This window comes from Pinus tabuliformis, chromosome 4_1, assembly GCF_031772625.1.
Source record: "Pinus tabuliformis cultivar Carrire ecotype Pingquan chromosome 4_1, CPIR1, whole genome shotgun sequence".
Taxonomy (NCBI): Eukaryota; Viridiplantae; Streptophyta; class Pinopsida; order Pinales; family Pinaceae; genus Pinus; species Pinus tabuliformis.
The window spans coordinates 403,602,209-403,622,001 of record NC_142303.1 but is presented as its reverse complement, the minus strand read 5'-3'; the positions used below and the strand labels follow the sequence as shown (position 1 = coordinate 403,622,001).

Genomic DNA, 19,793 nt, shown 5'->3' with positions numbered 1-19,793 from the left:
CTCCATTAATGAGTATTTGAAAGAATTCAAGGACTCATCGACAAGAACAAGATGTACCATCATGTCAAATGGATGGACTGATCAAAGAAACCGTACCATCATTAACTTTCTTATCTTTTGCCCACAGGGAACCATGTTTCTAGAATCAGTTGATGCATCTAATAAGGTAAAAGATGGACAATTTTTGTTTCAACTATTGGATGAGGTTGTTGAGGAGGTGGGGGTGGCTAATGTTGTTCAAGTCGTCACAGATAATGCCTCTAACTATGTTCTTGTTGGTAAACTGTTAGAGGAAAAACATAGAACCATCTTTTGGACCCCATGTGCTACACATTGCATAGACCTCATGCTTGAGGATATTGGCAAATTAGATTGGGTCAAAAACACTGTAGATCATGCCAAAAGCATAACAAAATTTATCTACAATCATTCATGGATTTTGAGCCTGATGAGGAAACACACAGGGGGCGGGGATATTATTAGGCCTGCCATCACTAGATTTGCTACTCATTTTTTGACATTGCAATCTATGCTTTCACAACATAGAAACTTGCAAACGATTTTTTCCACTAAAGAATGGAGTCAAAGCTAGTGGTCTCACAAACTGGAAGGCAAAGAATTGAAAAAGAAAGTTAATGAATAAATATTTTGGAGAAAGGCAACAAAGATTGTGAAGCTTGTTGAGCCACTGGTTAAGGTGTTGCGGTTGGTGGATGGGGAAAGATTGGCTATGGGTTTCATTTATGAGGCTATGGATCAAGCAAAGGAGCAAATAAAGAGGGCATACAAGGATAAAGTGGCTAAGTATGGGCCCATTTGGGCAATCATTGATGAAAGATGGAACAATCAACTCCATCGTCCTATATATGCAGCTGGGTATTTTTTGAACCCACGGTATCACTATAAAGCTAAGGCGACAGGAGCTTTGAGGGGGGAGTTTAGAGATGGATTGATTGACTGCATTGATCGCATGATCCCATTGGAGTGTGATCAGCTGGAGATACACCGACAGGTCACAACCTTCAGCACTGCCTCAGGTACCTTTGGGAAGAACCTAGCAAAGATTGCAAGGGAAGCAAATGAGCCAGGTAAACAAAAATTTCAATTTTCAAATTCTTAATAGTGATTTTGTTAAATCGTTTATAATTTGAAAGTTGGATATAATTTGTAATTTTGTTGAGCTAACTCATTACACTCCTATGTTTTTTGCAGCACAATGGTGGGAGGCTTTTGGTAGCCATTGTCCTGAATTGCAGAAGTTTGCAATTCATATTTTGAGTCAAACTTGCAGTGCTACTAGGTGTGAGCGCAATTGGTCTGTCTTTGAGAGGATTCACACAAAGAAGAGAAACAGTTTGGATCAAAACGGTTAAATGATCTAGTATATGTCCACTACAATCTCCGGCTCAGGCGCAACCAATTGTTGAACAAAAGACCTGATTCAGATCCCATTATGTTGGAAGGCATTGATCCAACATCAGATTGGGTAGTGGAGTGTCATCCAGCAGAGTTTGCTTTTGATGAGGACATGGATTATGAATTACAGACGATAGCATCACTTGAAAATAATGTTCAGTTGAATGCAGATTTTGATCCACTTGTACCAGCCTCAGCCTCAAATCCAGCGAGTCCTCCAGTTGTAGGCGCTTCCTCTACTCAGCCACAACAGAAGCGCATATCTCGTCTATCTCAGCTTGCATTTGCTGCACAGCCTGCTAGTGCTACCACTTCTACAATTGCAGTTGGAGATGATGAGGAGGAGGAGCCATGGGGCCCCCTGTCTGACTTTGATCCAGAGATTTATCCACATGATCTCGGCTCCTCTAGCAGTAGCCAATAGTACTGTCACAATTTACTTTTGTTGTAGAGGCCATTTCTAACCTCCTTGGTTATATGTTTTTGTTTTGATCTCTATATCATGATCATGTATGTATTGGACAGTGCACTGGGTGTCATTTGGATACAATGGATATATTCATGAGCCTACTTTGATCATATGTTGTCTTCTATCTATATTCTAATGATGTGTGTTTGGAAACATGAATGAAAATCTTTAAAATTATGTTTTTTATATTAAAAAAAAATATTTAATGTATTTTTTACAACGACCGAGTCACTGAAATCAAGCCGACTGAGTCGATACCGAGTCGGAGTTGGAGTCGGAGTCAACACTCGGCCGAGTCAAATTCGGAGTCGGAGTTTTAAAACATTGATTTATACACATCTCAAGTGGAGCATCCTCCCGAAATGGGTTATGGGCCACACAAGTTGGGTGTATTCTTTCAGCCAATTATTGAGACTACATATCAAAGTTGACTAGTTGGCATTAATTATGGGTTATGGTCCACAAGTCAGGTGTATTCTTCAAGCCAATTATTGAGCCTACATATCAAAGTTGACTACTTGGCCTTAATTATAACCCAGCAATACACAAAAAGATCACATTAATGTCATTTAGAGTTGGTCAAAACCAAATCTGATGATTACATGATTCTCAACATACAATAGTTATCAAATTAGGAAACCTACAAATATGACCTAGGAAATGAGATCATTGATCCATTTAAAACATCCAAATATACACCTATGCAACAATAATAGATGAATTCAATTTTGTAGTTGAAGATAATAAAGTGAAACACAAAATTCAAATAATAGAGATGGAAGATAGGTTTCTGTCAATAACAAAAAGACACAAGATAGTTACCATTGTGTTTTGTGCCAAAAGATTCAAAGTCAATTCCTAAAGAACCACCAAGTAACTAATGAGTAATCGTGGCATCTATAAATAAATAGCATCAACAATCCAAATAATGCTCTTCAATGCAACATTCAAGAAACACACGGGTATCTCATGTTCTGGATGTTTCTTTGTAAATGGCGATTGTGAATGTGGTATTTTTTGTTGTTGATATGCCTTCTCTTTGCATAAATTTAGGCTCATAAATGGTTGATTACTAGCCAATAAGTTTCAAATCCAATGGTCTTATCAATAGTTGCATGCACGTCTAAAGACAATGGCCTCAAATGATACATTAGGTTAGTTACTAGTAGCATACATATCAAATTAGACAAGGGATGCCACGGGGCACACTCCCATATCCCCTCACCTTGAAGATGCATCCCATGTCTTGGAGATGTATCTCCCCATACAACGGGATGTGTCCCATGCCCCACCTCAAACTGTGGGACATGTCATGTGTCTCAAATTTAGGAAGGCACCCTTGACCAAAGTTCAAACTAGAGGGACAGTCCCCTTGAAACAATCCAAAATCATGGTTTGTGTGGTCTAATCCCATGCCTACTATTCCCGCTTTTAAGGTCTGATCCAAATCCTCCCTGCAATATGATCTGATTTAAGGTCTGATTTGCATTTTCATACATGATTCTATTCAGGAAATTATTTTAAGAGTAGATATTTTTTTGGCAAAGATTTGTTAGTTGTAACCAACAGCACATATGCAAGAGCAAATATCCTCAACTTATGGCTTCAGTCTTCAGACTTTCAGCTTTCTCAGTGTTCACTTACAGTTTCATATTTTATAATTTTCACTTTCAATATTCTTCAATCAAATTTCCACAATGTTGCCAGCTGTATCATTTTATTTTATGTTCAAATCAATTCTGATTGAAATAAATGACTCTAAGGGTTGACCATATCCAAATTTTGAACTTTTTTCAAATATATCAAAATATTATATGTGAAGTAACCTGGCATCCCCCCACCACCCTGATTCAAAAAATGGTGTCCCCATCCCTATCCCTATCACTATCACTATCACCACATTCCATGGCACCTTAGTCTACATGCCTCATATTAAAACAATATCTGAAACCATAAAATAACATAGATATCTACAGTTTCAAATAAAGCAAAAGGAAGAACATACCTGGTATGCTTTTTCTTGAACTAAACATTTTCCTTCTGTCAAGCATTTTAAAAGGAGAGGCCAAATATTCTCTGAAAGTAACTGGCAGAATTTCTCCATGGCCATTACATTCCTCTCATTTGATGAATCTCCCATCATTATCATTGATGAATCTAGCAGTTTTGATACAATGAAAAAGAGATGTTGCAAAATCTGTGATGTTGACGAAATTGAATTGCCCAATAACTACAAGAAGATTAGTAAGCAATAAAATTAGTACACTTAGATTGTTCTCAACAAAATTTTGAAAATAAAAGGCAAACAGCAATCATAGCTATTATCAAAAAATCAAGGTTTCTAATAAATGTTAAACTTCTTAAAATATTTAATGCAGCTTCAAAAACCCGTAGGTTCTTAAAAACTCGTGCCTAGTAAAATAATATGGGATTAACATGTGTAAATGTAATTGCCTGTGTTTTGACCACCTTTAAAGCAGTGACTAGTTGATGATGTGTTTAGTTCAGGTCAACCACCTGCGCCATGGGATTGACCAAATCAGATAAGAATATGAGATTTATTTTATGCTGTAATGACAGTGGACCTACAATGGGCGACATCAGGTCACAATGGTAAATCTATGTTTGTTATCATTATGTATATCGCTTTTATAGATGAACCATGTTTGTGTGAATGAGACCATTCATGCTTCAATTTCTTTCTTCACATGTGTGACCCCAATGTAGGGATAATTACTTTCCTAAGCACATGCATATGAGTTAAATGGATGCAATCCCAGTAAGGATGGAAAAATAACTGTGGTTCCCACCATGTTAGAAGTGTCCTATTCAGTCCATATTATGTTTTTCATGGTTCAAGTCGACCACCCCAGTCATGAGGTTGACCGAATTTGTTTGTATACATATAACATCGACACATAGTTATGTAACACAGACGCATGGTGTTATATAATGATCTAGATTAAATGTTGTTAACCATGCATTGTAAATTTATGTCTTGAATGATAAATATTGAGAAATGTTGTAATTTCATTACGTTATTGTTTGTGATAGTCTAACACACATCATTCCTATATGTTCTTATGTCTGCACTCTACCGGACTTATATTGCAACTTGGTGCCTAATGATTGACTAACTGTAAGTTATGAATCCCAGTGGGATTTGATATTGGTAACGCTAATAAGGAGGATATCATTCCCTTGATTCACATTATATACACCTTGATTATTGTTGTGCAGATATATATAGATGCTCTAAAATGTTTGCATGGAAAGTTGTGCTGTACAAGATACAAAGGCTTACTGTAGCAATGTTCATGAACACAACTGGACACTAATGCTTTATGATAAACGTTAGGTGTATGAAGGCCATTTCTCATCCGAGCACCTACAAGATCACCAAGAGGGTTGGAGGTCCATTCCCACCATATTCTTTCATTATTTCCTCTACCAACCTCAAGGTCAATGGACTAGGCAAGATGGCCTGCTTACAACACACTTGGCAGTGGACCCAAAATGAGCATTTCTTCATAATTGTGATGAGTTCACTAAATCAATGGAGGGGGTGCAGCTATCCTGGGACCCACAAAAGTTCCATATGTTCTGTAATGCATTTCATCTAACGGTGATGGGTGCAGTTTTTGAAGACCTCACCAAAGACGTATGCAAATCTATCTTTGGGAACCTTAGTCTAAAAGGAAGGGGCAGACCTCATGGATCCCACCAGTTTCATCTAAACCTCATATGCTTTAACATTAGAGGCAAGAGGTGGGGTGCACTCCCATGGACCCCACAAGGAGTGGCTCCAATGTAAAAGCAGGGCCCACCAAAATGATAATTTAAATTTTGCTAGCTAAAACAAAAAGAAAGGGCACAGCTATTCCTAGGCCCCACAGAACATGATTTTAATGTATATTTTCAGCTTTAGGGGGTGCACTTTCTAGTGGGCCCAAGTTCCAACTTCAAGAAAAAGTTGGACCCCATTTTGATATAGCTGTTAGAAATTGACTGTTGGAGGCTAAACCTAGACTATTTATTCAGCTCGCCTAGCTGCTGTAACAGTAAATGAAGGAAAGTGCACAGGATCCCAGAGTTTGTTTGCAGACAAAAACTTGTGGTTGGCACTTGCTAGTGTACCCAAGAGGTTGGATTCACCCCAGTGCTAATGCATGAAAGTTTTGGGATATTTTCATCCCTAGTTATGCATCGATTGGCTCTACCAACATTGTTCAGTTGTGTCACCAATTGACCATTTTAAACAATTTCTTTGCTGTCATGTCCACTTTGGCAACATGTTACGGTGAAAATTTTCTAATCTGATTTTGACCTCAGAACAGGATGATTACTTGCTTGGATGTTAAAGCTGGTGCACTCCATATTTATGGTGGATTGACTCCCCTCATCTGCACACTTCACCCCATTCACATATTTCTTGTAAGCCACTGGTACATTTCTTTTCAGCCACAAAATTTACTGTCTCACTTCAGTATTGAAGGCACCAGATTTGAGTTTAGGTGAGAACTCATATCTTGAGAGATCTGCTGCCACTAGAGACAGTGACCACTCCACCAAACCTAGAAAATTAAAGGGTGCTGTGTTATGTAAAAAAATTAGTTAATTTTAGGTTTATTGTTTAATTTTAGGTTTAGTTAGACGAAAGGGCACGATCATAAGATCATGCCCTTTCCGAAAGGGTGCCATGGCGGTATATAAGCCAGGAACCGCATTGTAATCATTCATCACCTGTAATTCATCTTATTAATAAAATATTTCTATATATATTTCTGTCTATCCAGAAGTTTTATGCTTCATTTGGTAGCAGAGCCACGTTTGGCTGATCACTAGGCCTTTGGCTATCAACCTATGTTGCTGTCATAATTGAAGCGTTTTGCCACACATTGGGAGATTCTCCATTTTTTTGGTCTTTGGCCATAAAAAAAATAAAGTAAATAAATTAAAAAAAGAAGAAGAAGAAAAAAAAAACAAAACGGATAAAAAATCTCATACCAAGTATATTTAAAACTTTTTACGTGGAGAAGCCCGTGGTTTTAAAAACAACCCATGGTAATTGCCCATGGTATTTTAAAAAGTTAAAAGAAAAAAAAACAAAAGGAATACGTTTTACTTTTTATGTGGAGAACATTTTAACGGAGGTTTTAAAAACAACCCATGGTAATAGCCCATGGTATTTTAAAAGTTAAAGAAAAAACAAGGATACAAAAGCTCTTACGTGAAAGGTAAATATTACTTTTTACAAGAGGTTTTAAAAACAACCCATGGTATTTTAAAAGTTAAAGAAAAAACAAGGATACAAAAGCTCTTACGTGAAAGATAAATAATACTTTCTACTTAAAAAGTATTGTGAACATCGTGACCGTGTCATATGAAAAGACATGACCTTCATATTTATCAAGTGTGGTGACATCATAAAAGTTTATATTAAGTGTGACTTTTATATTAAGTGGGGTGACATTAAAAGTTATCAAAGGAGTAATTAAGTATATAAAAAAGGGACCAATTTATTATTAAAAAAAAAGGGAAGTGAAACTATTATTATTATAAGATAATAAAGTTATTTTGAAAAGGGGTCTTAATATAAAGAAATACATACATATATAGAAGGCAACAATATAAAGGAGTATTTTTTTTTAATAAAAAGGTATTCAAGTTTTTAACAATTCACATTAAGGGAGAATATTGGAAATATATATATATAAAGGGAGATAAAACAAGTTAAAAAAAAATAAAAAACTAGAATAAAAAATATTTCCATACAAAGTTAAAATGATGAAGGAAGAAAGTTTTTCCTATAATGGTCTTTCAGTTACAGATCATAGAGTGATTACATTAAAAGGAAATATCCAAGGAAGAGAAGTTAATGTCGCCATCAACCCAAGCAATGATAAAAATTATATCAACATCAACTTGGCAAATCAACTATTAATTCCAGAGCTAAGCATTAGTGTAAAGAAAAATATTTTTGACCAAAACAAGTATAAAATTAGTGATCTACAAGTGACAATAGGTCATTATGACTACATATCTCAATTTCATGTTGTAAGGACGGATAGAAACACTGACATCATACTCGATCAACCCTGGTTTAAGGATTTGGGTACATTCATGTTAAACATAAAGAAACAAGTTTTGACGTTTCCTTATAAAGGGAAGATGGTCATGTTTCGAGACATAACAAGTAAATCAAAATCAATAAAATCTTCATTAGAAGACCTTAAGGATATCTCAGATTTGATGTTTCAAGATAACGAAAAAACTATATCAAAGAAGCAAAAAGAGCTTGAAGAAGTCATCTATAGCAAAGACAAAGAAATTTCGAGCCTAAGAGATCACCAGGAAAAGCTACTCGAACAAGTCAAGAAGACTAAAGTCTCAAAGAAAGAACTCAAACAGCATTTATTAGAACAAGAAGAGGAAAATTTACATTTAAAGAACCTTAATAAAAATTTATTAGAACAAATCAGAGATCTAAAAGATGAAAAACTTAAAATTCAAGACACTGAAAATAAGGTTGATGAATTAAAAACCAAAGAACTTTTACGTCTGAGAAACCATAATCAAAGTCTGCTCAATCAAACTAAGAAACTTAAGGAAGATAAGAAAGCATTAAAAGATAAGTTGGAACAAGTCACTCAAGAATAATTATCGAAATCCCCAGTCACAACAATTCAAGTTGAAAATAAGGGAACGAATACCGATCCAATGAATATGACAACTCAAGAAGACAAGTCAGTTGAAGAAACGACACATGTAGATGTTGCAGTTCAGACAATGGACATCCCAATTGAATGTTCCATAACCAATTCAACAACATCTGTCGTTGCGTATGCTTTGAGGACAAAGCATTCTTTCGAGAGGAAGGCAATGTTATGTAAAAAAAATAGTTAATTTAGGTTTATTGTTTAATTTTAGGTTTAGTTAGACGAAAGGGCACGATCATAAGATCATGCCCTTTCCGAAAGGGTGCCATGGCAATATATAAGCCAGGAACCGCATTGTAATCATTCATCATCTGTAATTCATCTTATTAATAAAAATATTTCTATATATATTTATGTCTATAGGTCCTCTTCCAAATAGTTCAGTCTTGAGTTCCTCCACCTGGCCTTAGATTGTAGGGAAGCTAGCTCCAGCGGACATTAATACACTGGCAGTATTTGCACTCCAGATTTTGGATCCATGTCCATTGTAGATCCTTCCTATCATAATGCACTCTGCATCAAGAGTTTTGTTCTCAAGCTATACCTTAGCTAAACACTTTATTTTCCACATCTCACATTTTGTTGGAGTCATATTTGTACTCCCACTTTATGTTGAAATCACTGTATTTAGCAATGACCTACTTCAGTGATCTTTTCTTGTACATTAATAAAATTATCTTATGCTTGTTTTAGAATTGTGCTATTTAATAAATCTCCTTAAGCTATGTGAATGAAATTATGAATCTATTTGGTTTAAACCTAAGTTGCACAAAACGCCGAAACATTTCAAATTTTTTGAAACGGGTACGTTTAGAAACGTCACCTCCCAAAAATGGAAATGTCAGCTGAAACACCATATATGTCTAGATATATTAAAAAAAAAATTATAAATGAGTGAATAACACACTATCTTGCAAGAAAAAAGGGAATAAGACCCATAAATGACAATTTAGAAGGAAAACCAAGCCTATATTAACTCTCATATATGATTACATAATGGTCGAGTTTTGGTTGAGTTTCGGCAGAGTTTCAGGTACGGGTACGACCCGACTCCTAGAAGTTTCGTGCAACATAGGCAGTGAAACATGAATCTCCGATCACTCGCGATTAATCACGAGTCAAACTCTGCTCTTCCCTCAAACGATCCGATTCAACTATGGGCGAGTCAAACTTGCGTTGACCGTGTTTGACTCGTGGTCAATGTGAGTTTCACTTGCGACTCACCGATTAATTGCGATTTAGGCGACTGAGGTGATTTTCAACCCTCAACTCAAGGGGCACAGGTTTTAACTTTTAGGGTTCCCGCATTTTTCGCTGCGTAGTTTAGTTAGGTTAAAAATTAAAAGTCGGTCTGTAATTGACTTTTCTCACTACTCAGGCCTACAACTCATACGTCGAGAAGGTAATAGAGGCATGGTTTCAGTTTCAATTTACTCCACGTAATAGAGTCGTAGTGTAATAGAGGCGCAGTGTGCATTGTGCTCCATTGTAGCTTTAGCATGTGCTTGGTCAAAGATTTCAATAGCAAACCATTATCGCACCATTTTAGCAGCAATCAACAGATTTCAGTTACTGTTGTTTTACTGATTAGTATGCAGTATTTTATAAACTTTTAGAAGCAAGTGCTTCTGGTTCGATGTAATCATAGGTTAGGAGTCAAGACCCAATACTTTGGATCATGTTTGGACTCATAACATATATGAGATAGTTATTCATTCATGATATTTTGGACATCTATTGATATTATGCATTGTTTGGACATGGCTTTATTGAATATCAATGAAAAATGTTTTTTGTTTTTGCTTTTTTTTTAATTCAATATATGTGTATATCTTAAATTATTGAATTAACCGATTTTTTCCCCATTTTTCCCCGATCCGATTAAAACTCTTCGCTCTTTTGCCTCGCCGATTTATTGCCGATTCCGAGTCTGGTAACATTGAACATAGGTTTAAATACATTCCATGAAATTCATGTTGGAAATTCAATGTAATCTATGTTTGCGAACACGTCATATACATGGTATGAAATAAACGCAGTTGCAAGTGGTATATTTTATGCAAAATCCATGATGCCATACACTGTCAAAAAACATAGGGATAATAACATGGACTATAAAACTACCTGCAAACCCTTTTGTTTTGATTTTGTTGAAGTTCGAATTAATTATGTGGGTAATCTTACACATAAAGTAGGATTTGTGCTTAGCAGATCCCTATGGTATGTTAGCTGTTTTATTTATATTGTCATTCATCAAAGAGGCTGTAAGATGTGCTGGTACTATTTTCCGACAGAAAAGAGTCAAATATCTATAAATATTTCTAATATGTTAATTAACTAAACAGGCTCCTAGAAGTTCATCCTTACCTAAAAAGAAAAGATTATGGTTAACTCACAAGATATTTTATGAGCGTGGGGGAAAATAACTTTCCCATAAGGTAGAGAATTCAATCCTTTGAAAGTATGTAAAACTTACATGGTATCAAAGCCACAGTAAGAAGCAGCCAAAGAAGCAGGTAAAGGAGCTGAAGGATTACAGAGATCAAAGGCATCGAGGGACTGCAATCACACACAAACAGACAAAGGGTATTTATGACAATTTTGTATTAACAGTGTGAGAAAGGTATCTTGTACATGTGGGATTAAGTGATGCGTGATAACATGTAACCTATCAAGAACCTGTAAAATTTCTATTAAACACTATCATTGAGGAAACAAAATTTGGGTAGTTTTTAGAGCCACTAGCACCAATGTGGTCATGCATGAGGCTCCACAAGACAATCATCATTGTGGAATTTTAGGGAATTGGAGATCCCCATCTGATAACAATCACCCAAGGCATGTATGGGAACAAAAAAAAGTCAACTATGTGAGAACAGGAGCCCTTGTCAACCATCATTGTGGGAATTCCATTACTTGCAGGGACAGCCATGAAGACCCCTATCTAAAAGCCTTGGAGTCATGGGTTTGTGAAGAATTTATGTAAATTAAAAAGTGAAGAGCCAATGTGAAGAGGAATCCACAACACCATGAAGAATAATTTGGACACCGCTTGTGAGAAAAATGAAGTAAGCATAGCAAGGTGGGCCATCGATATTAAGCCAACAGCTGTCAGGGATGTTAAATGCGGTAGCTTGGACAAGTACTTCCACATTGGCACTGTGTCTAGCATGTGGAAGTGTCTGAAAGGCACTCTCTAGATATTAACTTTATTTTTATTTTTATAATGATTAAAAAGTGGCTTAAGTTGTGTCAACAAGAGATTAAGTCGTGATTGTTGGTCTCAAGTGATCAAGATTAGATCTTGACTGTTAATCACTTTGGAGATATGGTTTTGGTCATTGTAAAGTTATACAGTGTTGCGGGGGAGCGCCCCCCCCCCCCCCCCCGGATCCGCTCCCAATCCGCGCTCCGAGCAGAGCGACTCGGGAGCGGGTCTGGAGCACGCTCCCGAAAAGGGAGCGATTTCGAGAGCGCATTCCCTAAAAAAAAATTTGCTCCTTGCCTTTTCGGGAGCGTTTTTCCTTTTTTGCAATTTTTTTTTTGTAGTAATGTTCGAAATGCATTTTTTTTTAAAGTAACAAATAATTTTTGAGTGAGGCAGCTTAATGATCAAGTCTATGTCCCTAGTATTGATTTGCTATTCATGGTAATGTTAAATTCTCCTTAATCTTCATTTTCGTCCCTAGTATTGACTCTTTCATATTAATTTTAATATTTTTTTAAACAATATATGACAATTTAAGTTTGAGGTTGGCAATTATAACTCATTAGTAATGAATTATAAATATGATGCTTCATGAAAATTGAAAGTTGTTTCATTTCATTTCATTTCATGTTAGATATTATCTGTTGTAATGTTTACACTTAGCTTACAAGTACAACTTTGGTGATCAATGATGATAAATGTTATATATTGAATTTTGAAAGCTTGAAACTTTAAGATTGATGAATCATGAGACTCAATATGTTGTATGTTACTATGTTACTAATTTGTGAATGTGGTTGATGAAGATTATAACTTCTAGATGATTGTTTTTATATCTAATTCATTATTCTACATGTTTTTGTTGAGATATACGTATCAAAATAAATAAATAATAAAATAATAATAAAACTTAAAAATTAAAGAAAAAAAAATATATATATATATATAAAACGCTCCGAGATTTGCTCCCAAACCAGGAGCTTCTGAAAATGTCTCTCCCGCTCCCGCTCCCAAGTAACACTGCTTGAATAGGTAATCATTTTTGAGCTGAAGAGGAAGGGAATTTATTTGCAGGGAAAAGAAATCGCTAAGGAGAAAAGAGGTTGTTGAAAATTGGCAGCTAAGGGATGGATTTCTTTGAATAAAATCTCATTTATGACAATTCTAGAGTGACTTTCAAAAAATAGAAAGTCGTGTTTATGGCATGAGTTAAATTATAGTATGTTCTATGCTTAGAGCAGTTTACTTCTTTTCTTCTTATGAGCCACAGATTAGCAATCACATATACATTAAGTAAAGTGCAGATAGAACATTAAACGATCAACAGAAAACAAGCCAAGACAAGGGACATGAGATGTGGCAACTAGCCAAGGACAAACCCCAATGCGGGGAAACCCTTTGATCAAATCTTCTTTTATCTTCAATAGTTCAGCAAAGAGAAATAGTACAAAATCAGAATTCTGTAATTTTATATCAGCAGCCGCAAACCCTAGATCAGCAAAGTCAAACTTGGTCAAACGAGTTGAAATTGACCTCCAATATGCTTGGTCAATTTCTGGTCAACTAGCCCTCAAACAGCCTGAAGAAACAGCCCTTGAACAGCCCCAAAAACAGAGTCAACCTGTTGTTGACTGAAGTCAACCTGCTGCCCAAAACTAGGGCGATCAATGCTGGTCAAACCTGTGGACGGATTGCCTCAATTTTTGTGCCAAAATTTGCGGCCTGCCTAGGAGAGGCAGCCACACGAAAACTGCATCCTTGATGAGTCAATGCTTGGTCAATGCAGGTCAAAGAGACCTTTAGCAGCTTCTGCGTCCTCCTTTCAGTGTCCTCCTTGCCCTAATGCGTCCTCCTCCTTCCCACGTGTGAGTTGCTCCTTGTATAACCCAAAGCTAAGGAGAGAGAGAGAAGAATGAGTGAGATGAGATGATGAGAAAATGAATCAACCTCTCTTGTATTTATATGATTCACTGGGCATGTGTGCCACACATTTAACTGTTGGCCGACCTTGAAAATTTGTCAAGTAAATACAAATAAATTCATATCTCCATAAATACTTGTCGGAATCGGATGATCTTTAGATCAATCCTACACCTCTTGACAAGAGGAATCTAGGAAAAATATCATCTGCCATAAATGAGGTGACCCACATGGACTTTAGCCCTAGTTGCCAATTTTAACACATTCGTACCTCACTCCCTAAATTGGCATATGTTACTCTCCCTAAAGGCATGTGAGTTACTCCTTTATGACATGAACTCCTTGTGGCTCATATCTTCACTCCTTATTTGTGCATTGTGAAAGGAGAATTTGAACTTGTGAAAGAGAGAATTGGAGAGACTAGAGAAGGATTGAGAGAGAGAGAGAGAGACTTGGAGAGTAAGAGCATAAATCAATGATTTCCTTAATACCGAGATTGCTCCCATTGGTGAAAGTCCGTAAAGAGAGGGGACATTGACTTAGGTGACAGTGGGTCCTTGTCTCATTGTTGTTGTTTGGTCTAGTAGTTTTCCCTTAGGAACCCCTCCTTGGACCCCTATTAGATTGTGTGGTAACAATTCCAAGACCCCAATGTAAATCTGTTGCGTCTTCTAAATGGCTGTATTAAATTAAACATGGTGTTGATGGCAGTGTTGAAAAATATAAATCTAGATTTATGGCCAAAGGTTTCTCTCGGAAAAATGGAATAGATTATGATGAGATCTTTGCACCAATTTCCTGTTATACAACCATCCGATCCAGTATGGCTCTAGCTGCAAGCTAAGGAAGGTCTCTTCACCAAATGGATGTGAAGATCGCTTTTCTGCATGGCTTCCTCAAGGGAGAAGTATTTGTGAACAACCACAAGGCTTTGAAGTACATGACGAGAAAACTCATGTGTGTAGACTAAAGAAAACCCTCTATGGTTGAAGCAAGCTCCAAGAGCCTGGTATGCTCGCGTTGATAGCTTCTTGATGAAGCTTGGTTTTACTAGAAGTAATGTTGATCCAAATGTTTACTTCAAGACAGTCCAAGGTATGTCTTTGATTTTAGTGAACCTCTTATTCTCTAGTGTAAGAGGGAGTTAGCTTCCGAATTTGAAATGAAAGATATTCACTTAATGCACTATTTTCTGGGTCTTGTAGTATGGCAAAAACCTGGTGAGATTTTGCTTTCTCACGGAAAATATGTTGTGAAGTTGCTTGAAAGATTTGGTATGACAAAATGTAAATCCATGAATACTCCAATGGAGATGAACTTCAAGAAGCTACGTGGTGAAGTTGCACGTCCTCATTTGGCAAATCTGTCTGAATATCGTCAACTAATTGGGGCACTGGTGTTCTTACTGAACACAAGACCAGACATATGTTTTGCAACCATACTCTAAGCCAATATATGATTAAACCATCTCATGCATACTGGATTGCTGGAAAGCATGAGCTGAGATACCTGCATGGGACCATCAATATGGGATTGAAATATGTTGTTGATGATATAAGACTACATGGATTCTCAGATGTTGATTGGGATGGTAACTCTACTGATAGAAAAAACACATTTGGGTGTTGCTTCAACTTAGGATCTAACATGATTTCTTGGATGAGCAGAAAGCAAAAACCTGTAGCCTTCAGCACAGTTGAAGTTGAGTACATTGTTGCTAGCATGACTAACTGTGAGGCAATATGGCTGAGGAAGCTCTTTCAAGAGTTGTTTGAGCATGTTTTGGACATAACAGTAATTTACTACGACAATAAGAGTGGGATTCGACTTGCAGAAAATCTCGTGTTCCATGACAAGTCCAAGCATATTGAAATCAAATATCACTATATCTGGGATATGGTGCAGAGAGGACCAGTAAGACTCCATATAGTGACTGATGACCAGATCGCTGACATTGTTACCAAGTCTTTGCCGAAAGGAAAGTTCTTGGTTTTCAAAGAGTAGCTTGGATTGGTAGATGTGACCTTTCCTAGAGAGGGTGGTCATGGATGATGAACCTTGGATGTGCAAGATCCTTGTCATGTATTGACAAGTGGATCTGTTGAAAAATGTAACTAGGTTCGGCCTTCATAAAATGTATTTGTCAAAAGAATTTTTTATTGTTACAATGACTTATTAAAGCATGGGTTTCATGTTTGGGTCATCATTCTATTAGTCAAAGTCCCCATTGTGGACTTCTAGGATTAATAAAGAGTCATTAGAGTCGTTGTATATTTTAAGAGACCCTTCTTGGGCCTTCAAACAATGTAAAAAGAATTTTTTTTGAGTAAAAAATGAATTATGTAACCTCCACACCAAGTCAGCCTCAAGGAAATCAAGTAAGCTTCAAGGAAGGCAATTCGACCTCATTGAAAGGCATATATACAAGGCAATTCGACTTCATTTGGAGCATCTCGATTCTCACTATCTCAAGCATAGTTCGATATCTGAAGCTAGAAGATGGAAGCTGGAAAAATATGAAGTTGAAGGAAGGGGCTAAAAGGAAAGCGAGTTTGGTCAAGAAGGGAAGAAGAAAATGGAAGTTTTGGACTCTCTCTCTCTCTCTCTCATGTGGGTTGGTTTAGGAGACCAAAGTCTCCTTGTCAAGGTCGAAGTTATTGTTGATGCCAGAAGTTGCCAAGTCGAAGTTGTTGCTGATGTTGGACACTGCCAAGTCGAAGTTGCTAGGGTCAAAGTGTTGTTGCTACTAGGTCGAAGGTTGGATAGAAGAAGAAGAGATTAGCTTGGTGTGGAAGAGGTCTTTGTCTAGGTTGAAGAGTCTCAAGGAAAATTATTGAAGGAAGAGATTTTGACTGGGTTTTCCCCTAGATAAGAGTTTTCCCCTGGTAGAGTGCCTACATCTTGTGTCTTGTGTTTTTGTGATCTACCAGCATTGATTTCTCAACAGGATCCCCCCAAGCAGTGATGAGCCTTGGATGTGTGGGATCCTTGTCATGTGTTGACAAGTGGATCCCCCCAAGCAAATATATGTCTTGCTGGTGAGATCCTTGACAAGTGGGTTATCCCCCCAAGCGGAGATGAGACTTGGTTGTGTGAGATCCTTGTTGGTAATCCCCCCATGTGAATATAGGGTGATGGATAAATCTCCCCTATAATTCTTCTTCATTAAATTGTAACATCATTGTTCCAAAGGAGAGATCCATGTGTCAGATAGAAATTCCTCCCTAGCTAATAGGGAGTGTTCAAAATTGGCAGCTAAAGGAGGAATTTCCTTGAATAAAATTTCATTTTTGACTATTCTACAGTGACTTTCTAAAAATAGAAAGACATGTCTATCATTGCAACCATGAATTTCCAAAATTAATAAGTCACCTTGTTTCAATTGGTAATCATATATATATATATATATATATATGATGGAAAATCACTTAACTTATCCTTAATCAATCTCAATTGTTTAATTTTTAATTTAATCATCAATTGTGGTGTCGTAACAAGAGGGAAAGTTGAGTCGGTAGTAAGCTCAAAATGGATCTACAAGATGAAACATTCTGCAAATGGAAGTGTGCAGAAATTCAAGGCTTGGTTTTTAGCGAGGGGGTTCTCCCAGGAAGAGGGAGTGGATTACGAAGAAAAACTTTACCCAGTAGCTCAACATACTTCAATAAGGTTGTGATATGTTGAAAATAGGAACAAGAAATATTAAAAATAGCATCAAGAAAAATCCTAATTTTATTTATCCTTGAATTAAATTGTAATTCTAATTCTCATAGCAACTTATAGTAGTTAACTAAGTTAATTTGACTTAGTTGACTCAATTAATTCGTGTTGGGAGTCTATCTAGAGTCATGTAGAGTGGTTCCTAAATTTTAGGGGCCGAGGTTGAGTTCTTTTGAGTTGTAATTATTTAATTCATTTTAATTTAGTTAACTTCAGTTAAACTAGTTCCAGCTAATGGAAGAATTAATGGGAGATCTAGTAGTGGGGTGTAACCTGTAGTCTAACCAACACTGCTCAACCAATGAACTAAAGATTCACTCATAATTAACTCATGCATGTCAGATCAGAAAAAGACCCAATTTAGATTAGAGTTCAAGGACAGTGTACTATTAGTTGTAAAATCATCTAAATTAAACAAATGGTGCATGCAATCAGAAGAAGGCCCAAAAATAAATCATTCCTTAATTAGAAAACTCACTAATTTTATCCATTCAAACTGCCTTTAAAAAGAGGAATGAAGGCACAAGTTTAATCATTGTTTTGGTGAGCAAAAGTTGGTGAGACCAAGCAATAGGAAGCACAAGTTTGTGCGTGGAGCTTGTGAGAGAAAGGTGTGCCAAGAGAAGCTTGTGCACAAATTGGTAGTGAGATAGATAGAGATAGTGCAAAGATTGTTCAGGCTTGAGAAAAGCATTGTAATATTCTCATATTTTCTGATTAATGCAATACACAGATAGCAAAGGTTTTTAGTTGTGGCTTTCCCTAGAAATTCATTGTGTTATGTGTGATTGAATTCTTTCTCTTATATGCTTCGTGACTTCATCGATCAATTATTGTTTCCACTGATGATTAGAGTAGATTCAAGTCAATTGTTTTAGCATATTACAATATGCAGTTTGAATCTATAAGGAATTTTTACTTGGTATCAGAGCTAGATTTGAAGGAATTTCTACATCGTATCAGAGCTGAAATCACAATAGAAGAGAAGAATTCGAAGTTGTCCTTGCAGATTGATGGAGCTCTAGTTTAGGGCAAATCCAAAAGACCCTATGTGCAAACTTCTTAATGGAGCAAGAAGGTTGCTAGTGGGCAGATCAATGAGCCAATGTTTAATGACACAAAAAAGAGTTTTGATCATTGATACTGGTAAATTGAGGGGCAGGGAGATTTCCCACAGGAAGATCGAGACTCAGAGGAAGCAACTCTATGGAAGTTGGTACTTTAGGATCTAGGGAGATCAAACTCATTATTGCAGTGCTTGTAGCAGCAGTGCGGAAACAGCAACAGAACAGTAGCAACAGCAATATGAGTAGATCATATTTAGCTCATGCATGCAATGCCTTGAGGAGCAAAGCAAAGGTTAAAGACTTAGTAGTTGAGAGGGAGCATGTTAGACCTCTCAACATGAAACCTCAGAAGAAGCCTCAGGAAGTTGTGGAGCGGCCACAATTGGAGAAACATAGAGGAGACAGAGTGGAAACATCCACTCAAGTAAAGACCTCCAGTATGAGGAGAGTTCGAGCCAAGTGGGCAGAGGGAGCACATGAAACTATACCTCCAGGAATGCGGTGGAGTGATGTAGATCCTTAGTGCAAGAGTTGCAAAAATTTGGGCAAGATCCATTGAGGTGTTTTTTGTCTCATGGATCATTACCTTGCTACGAGGGCCCACAATATTCAGTAGCAGAAGGATCATTGATAGTCAGATATTGAGGAGTGCAGAGCAGTGTTGACAGAAGAGCAAGAGGCTCAGTAGTAGAGTCAATAGCAGCACAGTTTTCCTCGTAGACAATTGCAGACACAGTTGATTCATTTTATTTTGTTTGGATGCTTTTTAGTTACAGATGTTATATTAGCAACAACAACAGTGACAAGAGTTGCATGCAGAACATTCCAAAGGTACCGGATCGGGATAGAGTTGAATTCCTTTCTTGTTGAGAGGGAGTGTTAAAAATAGAAAGAAGAAATGTTAAAAATAGCATCAAGAAAAATCTTAATTTAATTTTTCATTGAATTAAATTAGGAATTAAATTGTAATTCTAATTCTCATAGCAACTTGTAGTAGTTAACTAAGTTAATTTGACTTAGTTGACTCAGTTAATTCAAGTTGGGAGTCTATCTAAAATCATGTAGAGTGGTTGCTAAAGTTTAGGGGCCCAGGTTGAGTTTTTTTTCATTGTACTTATTTAATTCAGTTTAACTAAATTAAATTCAGTTAAACTAGTTCCAACTAATGGAGGAATTAGTGGGAGATCCAGTAGTGGGGTGTGACCTGCAGTAGTGGAGTGTAATCAACACTGCTCAACCAGTAAACTGAAGATTCACTCATAATTAACTCATGC

At 36.7% G+C, this 19,793-nt stretch overlaps 1 protein-coding gene across 3 annotated transcripts in view; it reads right to left on the bottom strand.

The window, feature by feature from the left end:
* LOC149176028 (P-loop containing nucleoside triphosphate hydrolases superfamily protein) overlaps positions 1 to 19,793 on the bottom strand; it is a 150,004-nt gene that overhangs the window by 44,629 nt on the left and 85,582 nt on the right. For 2 of the 3 annotated variants that reach the window (XM_089419835.1, XM_089419837.1), the window contains one exon: positions 3,891 to 4,115. The exons of the other annotated variant lie outside the window; for it this stretch is intronic. In XM_089419835.1, the coding sequence (XP_089275961.1) occupies positions 3,891 to 4,115 (225 nt within the window). The remainder of the gene's footprint in view (positions 1 to 3,890; positions 4,116 to 19,793) is intronic. 3 annotated transcript variants of the gene reach the window in all.